Source organism: Centruroides sculpturatus, unplaced genomic scaffold (genome assembly GCF_000671375.1).
Source record: "Centruroides sculpturatus isolate CEXI.00-Female unplaced genomic scaffold, Cexi_2.0 scaffold958, whole genome shotgun sequence".
NCBI classification, from domain to species: Eukaryota; Metazoa; Arthropoda; class Arachnida; order Scorpiones; family Buthidae; genus Centruroides; species Centruroides sculpturatus.
This window is the reverse complement of record NW_019385395.1, coordinates 166,868-183,276: the sequence shown is the minus strand read 5'-3', so window position 1 is coordinate 183,276 and position 16,409 is coordinate 166,868. Positions and strand designations below refer to the sequence as shown.

Here is a 16,409-nt window from a genome sequence, read left to right as displayed (position 1 = left end):
AAACGTTTCGCTGGAGGGTTGCGGCAATTATACAGAAACCTCAAACAAAAGGACACGACGCAACATAATCTTAACCATGATGAAAAATTTTTAAATATCCCATCTTCTTCAACTTTACAGGTAGCCTCGTATGTTTTCCTCTCCTCAAGGTGTACTTTCTCATCACCAACAGATTTCTCATTGTCAGACCAAAATTCAGGATTATTCTGTCTTAACCACTCTGGTCCTTGGAACCAATCTCACAATTAATTAATTCAGAGGAAAGTAGTCCTCTTGTTGCACAGTCCTCAGGACCTCCACCAACGTGTTTCCACTTCACGGTAGGAATAGCATTGTGTATTTTCTCGACTCTATTGGTAACAAATGGTATCCAAATGATAAGATTCAGACAAAATCCATGCTAATACAACTGTGGAATCTGACCATGCAAATATGTCATGTAAGGGAACATCGAGATATTTCAATACAGTTTGCAATAAATTAGCCAATAGGACAGCAGCACAAAGTTCCAGCCTGGGAAGAGATTGTATCTTGAGAGGAGCAACCTTGGTTTTGAATGTTAGTAGAGTGACCTTTATGTCACAATTATTTGACATTGTTCTTGCATAGACTACAGCACAGTAAGCCTTCTACGAGGCATCGCAGAATGCATGGATATCAAAGATGATTTGGAAGTGAAACAAATCTCGTAATCTTTAAGATCCTAAGAAGGGTTAACTCATTTCGAAATAACTTTCACTTATGTTCCACTTTAGCAGAGATGGGTTCATCCCATGAAAGTTGACACTTCCACAACTCTTGAATCAGAACCGTTGCATATATAATACATGGAGCAAGCCAGCCCAAGGGGTCAAAAATTTTTGCTAAATCCAGAAGGACTTCTCTTTTGGTATAGCCTGCTTTCTCATTTGAGTACGGAATAGAAAATCTAAAACAATCCTCCTGAGGAATCCAATTGATTGCTAAGATCTTGATTCCATTATCCTCTTGAAGTTTACTGACTCAGAAGAGTCTCTTAATTCATTAGGTATCTTCTCTAGTACTGAAGGGTCATTTGAAATCCATTTGCATAACACAAATCCTCCTTTAGTCATCAGGTCTGTTAATTGGTTGACTAGTGTCTTACACTCCTGTGCTTTGTGCACCTGATAACAAGAATCATTCAACATCCACCATATACACCAGATTTGACATTGTGTTACTTTGGCTATTTTTTAGTTTCAAAAAATATTTGAGGAGTTGCATATTTAACACAGAGGATGAAATTGAAGCTTCCTTAACAGAGTATTTTGATAGCATTCCAGAAAATGAATGGCGTCCTGCTTTTGATCTTTGGAAGGAGCAACTACATAAGTACATTTTGGCCAGAAAAGAGTACTTTGAACATAAATAAAAATTATTTTGTTTTAGGCCTTATAGTATTTCCGTATTGAAAAGCTTTCAGACTCACCCCGTATGTGTTATCATTTTTAAACATTTTTTTAAGTACAGTATAAAATAGTGTATTCACGGAAACTTGGATAATCAGTTCTACTGTATAATAAAGATGTGCTATATTCTATTAAGTTAAAACTATGTAAGTACTTATATTTTGAATCATTTTATTCTTAATTTATTTCTATTAATTGAAAATATAATTAAAATAAATACAGTTTTTGACGAGCAAGTGAAAATATAAACAAACCTTCTCTAGTTAATGTACCAAAGGTATGTTTACTAGCAAAGACCTTTCCTGTGCTTATGAGACAAATTTAGCTTCAGAATGTAGATGTGTGGCATCAGTGGTGTACCCAGGGGAGTGGTCCCTGGCACTCCAGAATAAAAGAAACACTAGTAAATTTTCCAAAAATATTTTTCTAATTAAAGTTTACTTATTTATATTGTATCGTGTGTTCTATTTGTATATTACTTATGAATTTGCTAACACGTAAGGTAGCAATTTTATTGAAATCACATTAAAAATTTTTTTATCCATTCAACTCGACTCATTCCAAGATTAAATCTTGAGTTCACAACTACTGTGCAAATTTACTTGTGTACCACATAAATATGAATAAAAAAACTTAAAATTATACAAATATAACATTATTATTTCTAATTCACATTTTATAAAGTGAACTAAAGCTCATTTTACTTTCCTTGATACACTTAATGAAAACACAAAAAGTGAAGCAACAGTATACACTTTCTTAATATTTAAAACTGAAATATTTTATTTACTACAAAGTATGAAATTTTGAGTGTTTCAATGGATAGAAAATTTCGGTATTTCCAAAGAAATAATACTGTAATAATAATTGACTTGCTGATGAAAATATGAGTTAACAATAGAAAAAAATATTTTAAAAATTATATAAATATTTTCAAGATATCTTCATTATATTTTCAATTAAACACTTGGGGAGAGAAAACAATTTTTAAAATATTAAACACAACAAAAGACAAATATTCATCACAGTAGACTCATTACAAAATAAATATAACACCGATACTTTTTGGTATTAGAATTTAATGAAAATATTAAATCAGTTTCTTCTCAATTTGAGAACTTCAAATTTAATAATCTTTTGCTTGCTTCAATTCAGCAATTAAATATGAGGATTAATGCTCAAAGCACTTCTAGAAAAACAATAAATACAAAGAAAATTATTCTTTCTTTTAACAATAATTTACACAGTTATTTTATAACTAAAACAACAATAAATGATTAAGTATACAAAATTATTAGTTTTTATAAAATTCATATAAAATTTCTACTTAATTGATGATAACAATTTAGTCTTAATACACTTATTTCCATTTGTTTAGAACAATATATCACAGTGAAAATTATTTCTTCATCTAGACTAGTTAATTTTAAATAATTTAAATCAATAAAAATTTGATTGTTGTATAAAAAAGATAAAGTTAGGTATTTCACTTGTTCAGTTTCATAATTGAGTTTTTGTCATTCTCCATTTCTCCTAAAATTATTTTTTTTGCTAGAGGAATATCATGCAGGAGATGATAATAGAACTGAGCTTGATCACTGATGCAAGGATGTTTATCGTTACTGCATTTTTCTAACAAAAATCCTAAAATCTCCTGCATCTCAGCAGGTCTGTGCAAAAACATTCTAATTGTTGTAGTCAGAAGAGTCATTTTGACAATAGCATCTTCCTCCTCTTCAACTGTTTCCATCATGGATTCCAAAATGTAAGGAGTGTGCATTGTTGTCTGTCCGTAGTAGCCTAATAATTGCAGTATGGCACATTTCCCTGAAGTTTCATTGATCTGTTTATAATACTTTGAAATAGCGGCCAATAAGAGAGATTTAATTTCTTCATCTTGATGTAAATTTAATAAAGAGAATGCATTCAATATTTCAACTGTAAGCGATTCACACTGTAAATCTATTAATGTGATAAGTGTCTTTAAATTTTGTAAATTTGTAGGAAACAAATTTGCAATTTGTACTATACTCTTTATAGCAGCTTTGTATATTCCAGGAGAGTTATTTGTACAATAAGTAATTAATTCTTCAGATATGTCAGATATGTTGGTTGAAGTTGTCAGAAGTGGTAAAATGCAGAGTTTTTTTACTTTCACAATCATAGAATCAGAAAAATGACAAAAAAACAATTTATAATTTGAGCAAAATAACTCTTTGCTATAAACAATATATTGTTCTACAAGAATTAGAGTTGAATAAACTAATTCATTATTAGATGATACCAAATTGGATTGGATTTTAGGAAACACACAATTCAAGGCTTCTTTCAATAAATGAGGAAAATTATTATTACATAACGAAAGAAATATTTGAAGTGTTTGTATGACAATAAGTGAATTAGTATGTGTTAAATAATCATCTAAAGAATTCAAAATTTCAAATAGTTCTTCTTCTTTTTGAGGGACATATTTTTGTACGAAGTGAAGTACTGTTGATATACCCCATTCATGAAATGATAAAATTCTAGAAAGTAGATAGTGAACAATATTGTAGTTAATAACTACTCCTCCTTCAGAACTAAGAATTTCATCCAGAGATGTTAGACAATTAACTACAACTCCAGGATCAGGATCACGGATCATTTCATACAGATTATGAATAAGTTCTGAATTAAAATTTTCTGAAGAATTTTTAATATACTGACAACAAGACATAACTGCTACTCTTCTCACATATGAGCTGGAATCTTTTAGTGCTGATAGCAATAGTATTTCTTCTTGCTCTGTTAAGTTTGGAACTCTGAATAATGTCTTTAAAGCAACACCTCTAAATAATGGATTTGCATCTTTCAAATCTTTGATTAGAGTATTTGTCACTAACAAATTTAAACCATCGACTCTATCTGAATACCTGAAAAAAAATTTAACAAGTTAACATCTAGCCATCAAATTTAAACTATTCAAAAGTTTCCAATTTGATTAAATTTTAGTATCACATGAAATATTTTTATAATTAATTAATTAAATCAATTTTTACTTAATTACCAAAAAAATAAGTAGTAATTAAGTAGTTATTTTTATTTTATTTTCACAATAGTAGTGTTGTTATAATGGATAAATAAATTTTTTCTTCTCAATACATTAGAAACATTTTAAATGAAAAAATTTTAGTTAAAATAAGCAAAATATAAATGAGAATACTCAGAGATATAAACGATGTTGCAAGGTATAATAAAAGTAATAATTATTTTCTTATCTTGGATTTATGAATGATTATTTCTACTCTAAGAGCTGTAAATTTATAATATGAAAGTAAAAATTGTCTAAATGTAATTCTTAATTTTACTTCATTAAATTACTTTTTTTCAAATTATAAAGTTATATCAATATTCTTGATTCAATTTCTTGGACAAAATACATTGAAAACTCTTTAGAAATATTGCAGAGGTAAACATAAATTAACTAAAAACAGAATGGCATATATATCTATAAGATGACATCCTAAATCTAGCCTGTATTAAACAGGAACAATATTAAGTTTTTGAACCTACAATTCCAATACATTGTAAGTTTTTAAAAATTCTTTTGCAGTTTTGCATAAAATATAATGATAAAGAATAAATGAATATAAAAAAATGAATTTGACAGTAGTAGTATACAAATTAAGATATAGTTGGAATAATAATAATAATAACTCTCCCATGGTCATCACCTGGTTGTGGTGGGATAGCCCAGTAATTTTACTGAACCATAGAGCAATGCAGGTTGGAGCACAAGCTCCTGGCAGGGACACACATGCCAGTAAAGTCTATGGGGAGAAATGAAGCTAAGAGTGACCACACCCACATTCTGTGAAAATAATTATTATGGTAGTAACCAGATCAAAGTGCGATACCGGCTTGGACGTTGCCCAGGTTAACAAGGTCCGCGTTCGTGGGTTAGGCAGAGGCTCACATTCAAAAAATAGGCTCCAGTCTCCCTTCAAATTATTTCTTCATCTAGACTAGTTAATTTTAAATAATTTAAATCAATAAAAATTTGATTGTTGTATAAAAAAGATAAAGTTAGGTATTTCACTTGTTCAGTTTCATAATTGAGTTTTTGTCATTCTCCATTTCTCCTAAAATTATTTTTTTTGCTAGAGGAATATCATGCAGGAGATGATAATAGAACTGAGCTTGATCACTGATGCAAGGATGTTTATCGTTACTGCATTTTTCTAACAAAAATCCTAAAATCTCCTGCATCTCAGCAGGTCTGTGCAAAAACATTCTAATTGTTGTAGTCAGAAGAGTCATTTTGACAATAGCATCTTCCTCCTCTTCAACTGTTTCCATCATGGATTCCAAAATGTAAGGAGTGTGCATTGTTGTCTGTCCGTAGTAGCCTAATAATTGCAGTATGGCACATTTCCCTGAAGTTTCATTGATCTGTTTATAATACTTTGAAATAGCGGCCAATAAGAGAGATTTAATTTCTTCATCTTGATGTAAATTTAATAAAGAGAATGCATTCAATATTTCAACTGTAAGCGATTCACACTGTAAATCTATTAATGTGATAAGTGTCTTTAAATTTTGTAAATTTGTAGGAAACAAATTTGCAATTTGTACTATACTCTTTATAGCAGCTTTGTATATTCCAGGAGAGTTATTTGTACAATAAGTAATTAATTCTTCAGATATGTCAGATATGTTGGTTGAAGTTGTCAGAAGTGGTAAAATGCAGAGTTTTTTTACTTTCACAATCATAGAATCAGAAAAATGACAAAAAAACAATTTATAATTTGAGCAAAATAACTCTTTGCTATAAACAATATATTGTTCTACAAGAATTAGAGTTGAATAAACTAATTCATTATTAGATGATACCAAATTGGATTGGATTTTAGGAAACACACAATTCAAGGCTTCTTTCAATAAATGAGGAAAATTATTATTACATAACGAAAGAAATATTTGAAGTGTTTGTATGACAATAAGTGAATTAGTATGTGTTAAATAATCATCTAAAGAATTCAAAATTTCAAATAGTTCTTCTTCTTTTTGAGGGACATATTTTTGTACGAAGTGAAGTACTGTTGATATACCCCATTCATGAAATGATAAAATTCTAGAAAGTAGATAGTGAACAATATTGTAGTTAATAACTACTCCTCCTTCAGAACTAAGAATTTCATCCAGAGATGTTAGACAATTAACTACAACTCCAGGATCAGGATCACGGATCATTTCATACAGATTATGAATAAGTTCTGAATTAAAATTTTCTGAAGAATTTTTAATATACTGACAACAAGACATAACTGCTACTCTTCTCACATATGAGCTGGAATCTTTTAGTGCTGATAGCAATAGTATTTCTTCTTGCTCTGTTAAGTTTGGAACTCTGAATAATGTCTTTAAAGCAACACCTCTAAATAATGGATTTGCATCTTTCAAATCTTTGATTAGAGTATTTGTCACTAACAAATTTAAACCATCGACTCTATCTGAATACCTGAAAAAAAATTTAACAAGTTAACATCTAGCCATCAAATTTAAACTATTCAAAAGTTTCCAATTTGATTAAATTTTAGTATCACATGAAATATTTTTATAATTAATTAATTAAATCAATTTTTACTTAATTACCAAAAAAATAAGTAGTAATTAAGTAGTTATTTTTATTTTATTTTCACAATAGTAGTGTTGTTATAATGGATAAATAAATTTTTTCTTCTCAATACATTAGAAACATTTTAAATGAAAAAATTTTAGTTAAAATAAGCAAAATATAAATGAGAATACTCAGAGATATAAACGATGTTGCAAGGTATAATAAAAGTAATAATTATTTTCTTATCTTGGATTTATGAATGATTATTTCTACTCTAAGAGCTGTAAATTTATAATATGAAAGTAAAAATTGTCTAAATGTAATTCTTAATTTTACTTCATTAAATTACTTTTTTTCAAATTATAAAGTTATATCAATATTCTTGATTCAATTTCTTGGACAAAATACATTGAAAACTCTTTAGAAATATTGCAGAGGTAAACATAAATTAACTAAAAACAGAATGGCATATATATCTATAAGATGACATCCTAAATCTAGCCTGTATTAAACAGGAACAATATTAAGTTTTTGAACCTACAATTCCAATACATTGTAAGTTTTTAAAAATTCTTTTGCAGTTTTGCATAAAATATAATGATAAAGAATAAATGAATATAAAAAAATGAATTTGACAGTAGTAGTATACAAATTAAGATATAGTTGGAATAATAATAATAATAACTCTCCCATGGTCATCACCTGGTTGTGGTGGGATAGCCCAGTAATTTTACTGAACCATAGAGCAATGCAGGTTGGAGCACAAGCTCCTGGCAGGGACACACATGCCAGTAAAGTCTATGGGGAGAAATGAAGCTAAGAGTGACCACACCCACATTCTGTGAAAATAATTATTATGGTAGTAACCAGATCAAAGTGCGATACCGGCTTGGACGTCGCCCAGGTTAACAAGGTCCGCGTTCGTGGGTTAGGCAGAGGCTCACGTTCAAAAAATAGGCTCCAGTCTCCCTTCGTTACCGGTGGCAAAAGCAGCGCCGGCCCAAGCATGGCTACTGCAATGCCCTCAACAGATGTGATAAATCAACCTAGCCTTCGTGTTTCTGTGGCAATGCATCCACAGATCACAAAGGCTGGAAAACCATGCCAACGGATGAAATGGACAACAGAAATGAATGAGTTTATCATCCGTACTTAACTACACCATCACAAAACTCGAAACAAACATGATAGCATACAGACAACAACTACACCATAGATTCACACAACAAATATCCTCACCTCACTNACACATACAACAACTACCATTAATGATACTACAGGCACTTCCTCATCCATCACTGAAAACATAGACATAGATTTAGTTAATACACTCTCACTTATATTTCAGGAAACACTCACTAAATATACAGGTTGTAACAGATCCCACACAAGGACCACGAATACCGAAAATCAACACGTCAAAGATAGTAGGAAAAACACAAAATTATGTAAACACTCACTTACTACCAAACTACATTCATTCAATTTCTACACTCTCAGACATTCATACATTAGTTTATGCTGGGGCAGTCACAGTAGTAACACACCATGGACTGAAAATACAATCGCAGACAAACACACACAAAACACAATTCTATCACAAGCCTGCCTGGCAGAGAAGAATAGAAACACAAATAAATGACATTAGACAGCAATTAGGCAAGCTGACACAACACTAAAAACAACATAACACCCAAATTAAAGAACCAACACAAAAACATTTTCAAGAAAATCAAAGCACACACAAAACATGAACATCACAACACACACATTACAGAATACATTGATACATTAAAACAAACACTCGCAGCCAAAGCACGTAAACTCAAACGATACAAAACATGTACACTACAAAAACAACAAAATAAATTATTCACAAACAATGAAAAACTTTTCTACAGACAAATCAGTACCAAAAAAACACTGATACACAGCACAGTGGCACACCAATAGAAGAAGAACTCACAACTTATTGGTCTTCTCTTTGGTCCAATGCTGTTACACACAATGCTGATGCAGGCAGAATCGAAGAGGAGAACAGAAACCTGCACAACATACCAACTATGCCCTGTGCTGAAATAAATGTACACGACATCCGCTATGCTGTTAACAGAACACATAACTGGATGACACCTGGTGTAGACAACATTCACAATTTCTGGTACAAAAAGTTTACATCACTGCACCAGGAACTAGCTAAACATCTAACACACATCATCATCAATCCTCAAGACATGCCAAAATTTCTTACTCAGGGCATCACCTACATCACCTACATGAAACCTAAAAACAACAACACTACAGACCCCACACAATACAGACCAATTACATGTCTTCCAACACTCTACAAATTATTGACATCCTGTATCACAAACAAAATATACAAACGTGTTGAAGAACACGACATTCTTACAGAACAACAAAAAGGTTGCCGTAGAAATCACAGGGGATGCAAAGAACAGTTACTCATAGATTCACTCATTCTACGGCAAGAACACAAACAACACAGAAACATACACATGGCATATATAGACTACAGAAAAGCATTTGACAGTGTTCCACACAGTTGGCTGCTACATATTCTACACGTCTACAAAATACATCCATCACTGATTGCATTCTTCCAAAACACTATGCAGCACTGGAGAACAACACTACATCTCAGGGTTAGTAACACTTCCATACAAACAAACGAAATATTCATTAGGCGAGGAATTTTTCAAGGAGATTCCTTGAGTCCTCTCTGGTTCTGCCTAGCCCTGAATCCATTATCCAACATGTTAAACAACACGCAATACGGCTACAATATCAGACACGAAAAAACAACACAGTTTACACTCTCACATCTCATGTACATGGACGACATAAAACTTTATGCATCCACACAAAAACAACTTCATCAACTCCTACAAATCACACATTCATACACTAAGGACATACAAATGGAGTTTGGCCTAGACAAATGCAAAAAACTTCACATAGAAAAAGGAATCCTGAAGAAAGAAGATTTTGCACTTGGAAATGGAGACGTTATTGAATCCATGGAAGAGGGCGAGTTCTACAAGTACTTAGGATTCCAACAGGCCAAACTAACAGAACATACACAAATAAAGCAACGATTAATTAAAGAATACCAAAGTAGGTTAAACGCTATACTTAGAACACAGTTAAATGCAAAACACACAGTTAAAGCAATAAACACATATGTCATCCCAGTACTCACATACTCTTTTGGAGTTATACATTGGACTCACACAGATCTCGAGCAACTCCAAAGGAAAACAAGAACAACACTTACTAAGCATAAACAACATCATCCTATATCTGCCATAGAAAGATTAACCCTTCCATGTAAAGATGGCAGACGTGGCCTGATTGATATACAGTAGTTAACCTTCACTACAAACAAATACAGTCACTGAGAGAGTTTTTCTACAAGAAACGAGAAACATCACTAAGAAACGAGAAAACATCATAAAGCAGTAACTCTAGCAGACTCAAATAACACACCATTAAACTTACACTCACATCATACAGACTTGACACAACACACAAAAAGCATAGACACCATCAAGCAATCGTGGGCTCGAAATGCACCCCATGGAAGGCATCCTTATGACCTGGCCCAGGATTTTGTTGACAAAACTGCTCAAACAGCTGGTTAGATCGGGGATGCCTCTTTGGGGAGACGGAAGGATTCATAATTGCCATACAGGATCAGGTCACAAATACTAAAAAGTACAGAAAACACATACTCAAAGATACAACACTCACAAATGACACATGCAGAAAATGTCACATCATGCCAGAAACTACACAACACATTACATCTGGATGCAAGCTCTTGGTACAGACAGATTATTTACACAGACATAATCAAGTAGCAAATATAATACATAAGAGCTTGCAAACAAACACAAATTATTAGATATCCACGAACCATACTACAAATACATTCCACAGACAGTATTGGAAAACAACATGCACAAAATGTACTACAACAGAGCCATAATCACAGATAAAACAATTTACCACAACAGACCAGACATCACACTCATTGACAAACACAATAAAATCATATACATGATAGACATAGCCATTCCAAACACTCACAATGTACAAAACACATGCACTGAAAAAATTAGCAAGTACACAGAACTCACCCAGGAAACGACATCTGTGGAGGATGGATAGGGTGCTTATTGTACCTGTCATTCTCTCCTGTACAGGTGTGATACCACACACACTACACAAAAGCCTGGGAACATTACAATTGAATAGAAATACATACATCACACTACAGAAGGCCACTATATTGAATACAGGTATAACTTGCCTTACGTTGGTAATTACTTAACGACTTAAGTCGAATTTACTTGTCTCCGAATCTACTTGCCACTAGGCTAAACCATAAATTACCAATTCCTGTTCTGTATTTTATTTATTAATGCATTTTTAATAATATATGGTTAATAAGGATCTATTTTAAGCTTACAAACAAATAAACTTTAGTTTTTAATATAGTACAGAAAAAAGTAATTTAAATTTACGAATGCATGTACTGTACTGTAAATACAGTAGGCCTATATACTTATAAATGTATATATTATAATATGATTTTATGTGCGTTAAACATTTTTCTAGTGATGTTACGACTTTAATATTTGTGGCGGACAGACGTAAAGTCGAATAAAATGACTTAAACTTGATTTTTATTTTTCCATATACTTTCTTGACAAACGACGTATAAGTGGGAACGACGTAACTCGAAATAACGTAAGTCGAGGTATACCTGTACATGCCATATTGTTAGGAAATTTCTTAATACAGACACTGACACACTTATTTAATTTTAGTTTTATTTTGGTTGCTATGCCTTGACTCTGGTCTGGCATAGTACCCAGCCACCGGTGTGAACCGAGTATAACCCACTAAATACAATAATAATAATAAAAATAGAAGTTTTTTATGTAGGAGAAATGAGTCAACAACTGAAAACCAGAGTAAAAGAACATGTGATGGATTTAAAGTTAAAAATGTGAATTTTTTTTACCATGGTTACAATATCAATAAGAATAAAATTGTGAAATAGAACAATAATAAAATTTTGTTATAGGAAAGAGATAATAAGAAAAGAAATATAAAAGAACATTTTCTTACAAAGAAACAATTTAAAAATAAAAATGTAAATTTGGTTAATTTAAACATGGGTTTAAATGTATCTCTGGAATGGTATTCAATGTTAGATGGAGGTCCTCATGCAAGGGAAATAAGGAACTTGTGCAAGCTTCTAGGCCAGGCTTGTAAGTTTACTGTATATCAGTGTTTCTCAACGGGGTGATATTGCCCCATGTAGGCATTTTTTCCATGTTAAGGGAGCAATCAGCAACAATTTATATTTTGGAAGGCGAAAAACAATTTTCTGGGCAATATAGTAAAACATTATATTAAGAATAATTAGATATTTTATTTGTTATATTGTACAATAATTAAACAAATAACATTATACTAGTCACTAGTCTATTCAATGCAGTATGAATTTGGCGTTAGCCTTGGCCCTCAGCACCAGAATTTTGAAGTGAAGGGAACGATACTACGTAATGGTTTTATTGAAGGGGGGCAACAATTCGTTAGAGGTTGAGAAACACTACTGTATATTGTCAGATCTTACACTTAAATTAATTTACTGCAATATTGTTTTTATTTTCGTATTTTTTTAGAAAAATTGTCTTATTAAGTGTGATACTGTACTGAATAGGACATTATGATTGAAACACAGATATAAAAGCAATAAAGATGATAATATAAGTAATGAATTTTTTTACATTTTATTTAAAAAATTGTTTACAACCTTGGATAGAGTCAGAAAGAAAAAAATAAATGACACTATATCTTAAAGTTATATATAGTGTAATAACTTTCTAATTGGAGGAAATAGTTAACTGTACATAGTTAAAAATCATAACATTGCAATTGTTACATTTAGGTTATTTTTCTGATCATATTTTAAATCTACAGCTTAAAAAAAGCAATATCATCATCCAAAAAGTTTCATAGATTTAGAATTATGCAAAAAAAAATTGATGAAATTACTTTAAATCAATACAGTAATCCTCTATTTATGCAAATTCACTTAATGTGGTTGAAACATTTAAAAATTTTAAATAATCAACTAGACACCAGATGTCATTACAATACATAAATTTTAAATTTTTAAGGATTAAATGTATTAAAATAACTTAAATTTACATATGTTGTATATATACTAATACACACATATTGTGTACATGTTGTAATAATACAAATTCAGGAGTTTTTCAATTTAATTTTATTCCATTATCTTATCTATAGTTGTGTAGCAAAGCTGCCAGACTGGGCAAAATATCATTAAATAAGAGTAAAAATATTTGATAATACAGAACAGATCACTATTTTAAGCAGTTTTCCAGGGGTACATTTATAGTTTTCATCCAATCAATTACTCACATAAACAGAGTGAATACTATATTTAATTTTTAGATATTTAAAAAGTAGAAATTTTAAAAGATCTAATTCATTATTTTTTTGTTGTTGCTGAATTATAATATATATATGTTAAAAAAAATAATTAATTTCAACATTAAGTTAAATACTGGATCAAATATCTGGAAGCCAGATATTTGATCCAGTATTTGATCAAATATCTGGTCAAATATCTGATCAAAAATTTGATCAGTATCCAGATATTTGATCCAGTATTTACCAATAAATACCAGAAAACCAATTAATTTTCAAACTCTTTGCTACAATATAACTAGTTGTAGTACATCTAAAACCACTGTGTGTTGGTTTCTGTGGTGTAAGTATCACAACACCAGTCCAGTGTAACTGCTAGCAGACAGTGTGTTAAAAACATCTTGGTTTTTACTTTAATTCATTCAATTATCACCCTACATATGATATTCTATATCTGAAGAGGATTAATACAGTAATGATCAAACAGACCTTGCTTCAGAAATGTATTATGTATCTATTAAATAAAATTTCATTGTTAACCTTCAATTGTTAATTTATTATAGTGCTTTCCCAGCTGATATACAATAGAACATTGTGATTGGCAAATTTTTATCCCGTGGATTTTTTGGATTTCTCAACATTTTGACCCTCCAAGACCCCAAAATGTAAAATAAACCCCTTTTAATACTTTTAAAGGTTTAAAGATTTACCTATCAATGAAAGTACACACTACTTTTTTGACAAATATATCAGAAGAAGCCAATAATTTGGTAATGTTTCCAGCAATGGGACTTAAATCCACATCCTTCGACATTAGTTGGAGAATCTAAAATAACAAAAACAGTTATAAAACACAATATATAAGTATGAAAAAAAGAAACACTCTTAGTACCTTTAATGCAGCTGTCCTGGTTGATATGCTTTCTGATACAGAACATCTTGTTATTAAGGAAGACAACTCTTTTAATTCTCGATTCATTTTTAATTTCATAAATAATCAAGCTATGCATAGAAAATTTTTACATTACATTATATGTAAGAGAAGCAACACAAAATCCTCAACACTCCCTCCATCTTTACGACTATCTACGCCCCCTGCTGGTAAAAATATCAAGAAACAATTTTTTATTTTTTAAACTAATTTCATTTTTATATACTTCCTTATCAGTTTTAAAACTAAGTCTTTAAATTATTATTTTCAATTTTAAGTGTTTTATTTATTGACGTGACACTAGCAAAACTTTGATTATGTAATAACGTCGGCGGGGGGGTCCGTACTGATATGTCGTGCTCCGTCCTTCACTCCATTGTGGGCCTGGCCAAACCCATAATGGGCTTGTTAAAAGAGGCCCTCTTAGTGTCCACAGGGCAGAGATTTTTTTTTAAAAAAAAAAAGCAAGCTCACCTGTAGTCAAACGAATAAAACCGCTAAACAGTGTTAGGTCATGGGTTCACGCTTGATATTTGGTGTTGCCTTATCCATGAAATCGAACTAAAGGTTTTTCTTAATAAAATATCTGGCATGCATAATATGGAAATACGATTTGCAAATATAGATGAATATAAAAAGGACTTGATATAATTTAAAAATGGTCCGACAAATAAGGCTGGGAACCCTTTAATACGTAGTAATACTATTTCGTATATTCATAATACAGGTAACCCCCGTCTAACACGGCACTTCTATAACACGGATTCGCTCTAACACGGTTCGAGAATTGGTACCATCCCCCGTATAATACGGTACGTTTATAGCACGGATTCACTCTGACACGGTTCGAGAAATGGGTAAAACCCTCGTACAACATGAAATGTAATAAATTAATAGTTCACGAAAATTATTATTTTCGTGAACTATTAGTACTTCAGTGTGTAAATTTTCTTTTCTTGTCTCCATACACATGGTTTTTCGCGAAAATTGTTTCAATTTTGCCAGATCTCGACGCTTCTGCTTCTGGTGTTGCCAATGTTTTTCCCTTATTCCATAAGTGCTTAGCACCATATAAAGAAAATTATAAAGATCTTTTAACTAGAAGCAAGCAACTTAAAATTACATACACTTTCTGCAAAAGGTAAAGCATGAATCTGAAAATAATGCAGAAAAATACTGGGAGGATAACGATAACTTGCCAAAAATAAAACGCTCTCGGTTAATAGTGCTTTTAGTGATGACAAAGAAAACATTGTTTATATTAATATGTTGGAACGTAACTACCGTGTTATACGGGGGTTCCTGTATTCAATAATCATCAATTTATTGTTCATCATAATTATTTTCCCATAGAACACAACAAAAAATAGTAACTTATATTAATATACATTTTTTAAAATTAATTTTAAAATATTTTCTATTACATACTATAAATTGTTTCGTTTCACCGATATTTAAAGCTATTATTTATCGAATTTACTTTCCTGGCTGTTATAAATTATAGTATATATCACAGGGAAAGTGTGACGATCGGTTAAAAATGACCCTTGATTTTTGGACTAGGGACCTTGATACGTAGAGAAATGCAAACATTTGTTCTTTCTGTACGGGGAGGGTACGATTTTGTTCACCCACTTTGAAACTTACTCCAGCATTTTGTCGAAAATTTCTGGAATACAGGGGCAGTGATGCTATGAAAGTCACGAAGTGGAGAGTTTTGTTTACTTGTTTTGTTACACTGCGGCAATGCAACACTTGTGCAATCTGCCTAGGAAGGTTGCCTTTTTAAGGGTAACTGGCCCCTATTCAGGCGTTACAGACGTGGAGAAAACTCTATGTGGCCAGCCCCTCTTGGCAAGAGATAGTATGTCATATCTTGAGTGGTATCAGACTTAATGATGTTTTTGGTATTAGCATTTACATTTTTTTTATATGAAACTCATCTCTACCCTCA

At 31.4% G+C, this 16,409-nt stretch overlaps 2 protein-coding genes across 2 annotated transcripts; both read right to left on the bottom strand.

Annotated features, from left to right (window-relative positions):
- Positions 1-1,666: 1,666 nt before the first annotated feature.
- On the bottom strand, positions 1,667-14,903 carry LOC111638497 (AP-4 complex subunit beta-1-like). The gene is made up of 4 exons (XM_023384223.1): positions 14,417-14,903; positions 14,235-14,350; positions 5,430-6,930; positions 1,667-2,841 (listed from the first exon to the last, which is right to left on the bottom strand). Exons 1-3 carry the CDS (start codon positions 14,513-14,515, stop codon positions 5,505-5,507), a joined length of 1,641 nt encoding a protein of 546 aa, XP_023239991.1. The 5' UTR covers positions 14,516-14,903; the 3' UTR covers positions 1,667-2,841; positions 5,430-5,504.
- Positions 2,820-5,183, bottom strand: LOC111638494 (AP-4 complex subunit beta-1-like). The gene is made up of 2 exons (XM_023384222.1): positions 5,176-5,183; positions 2,820-4,342 (listed from the first exon to the last, which is right to left on the bottom strand). Exons 1-2 carry the CDS (start codon positions 5,181-5,183, stop codon positions 2,917-2,919), a joined length of 1,434 nt encoding a protein of 477 aa, XP_023239990.1. The 3' UTR covers positions 2,820-2,916.
- Positions 14,904-16,409: the final 1,506 nt, after the last annotated feature.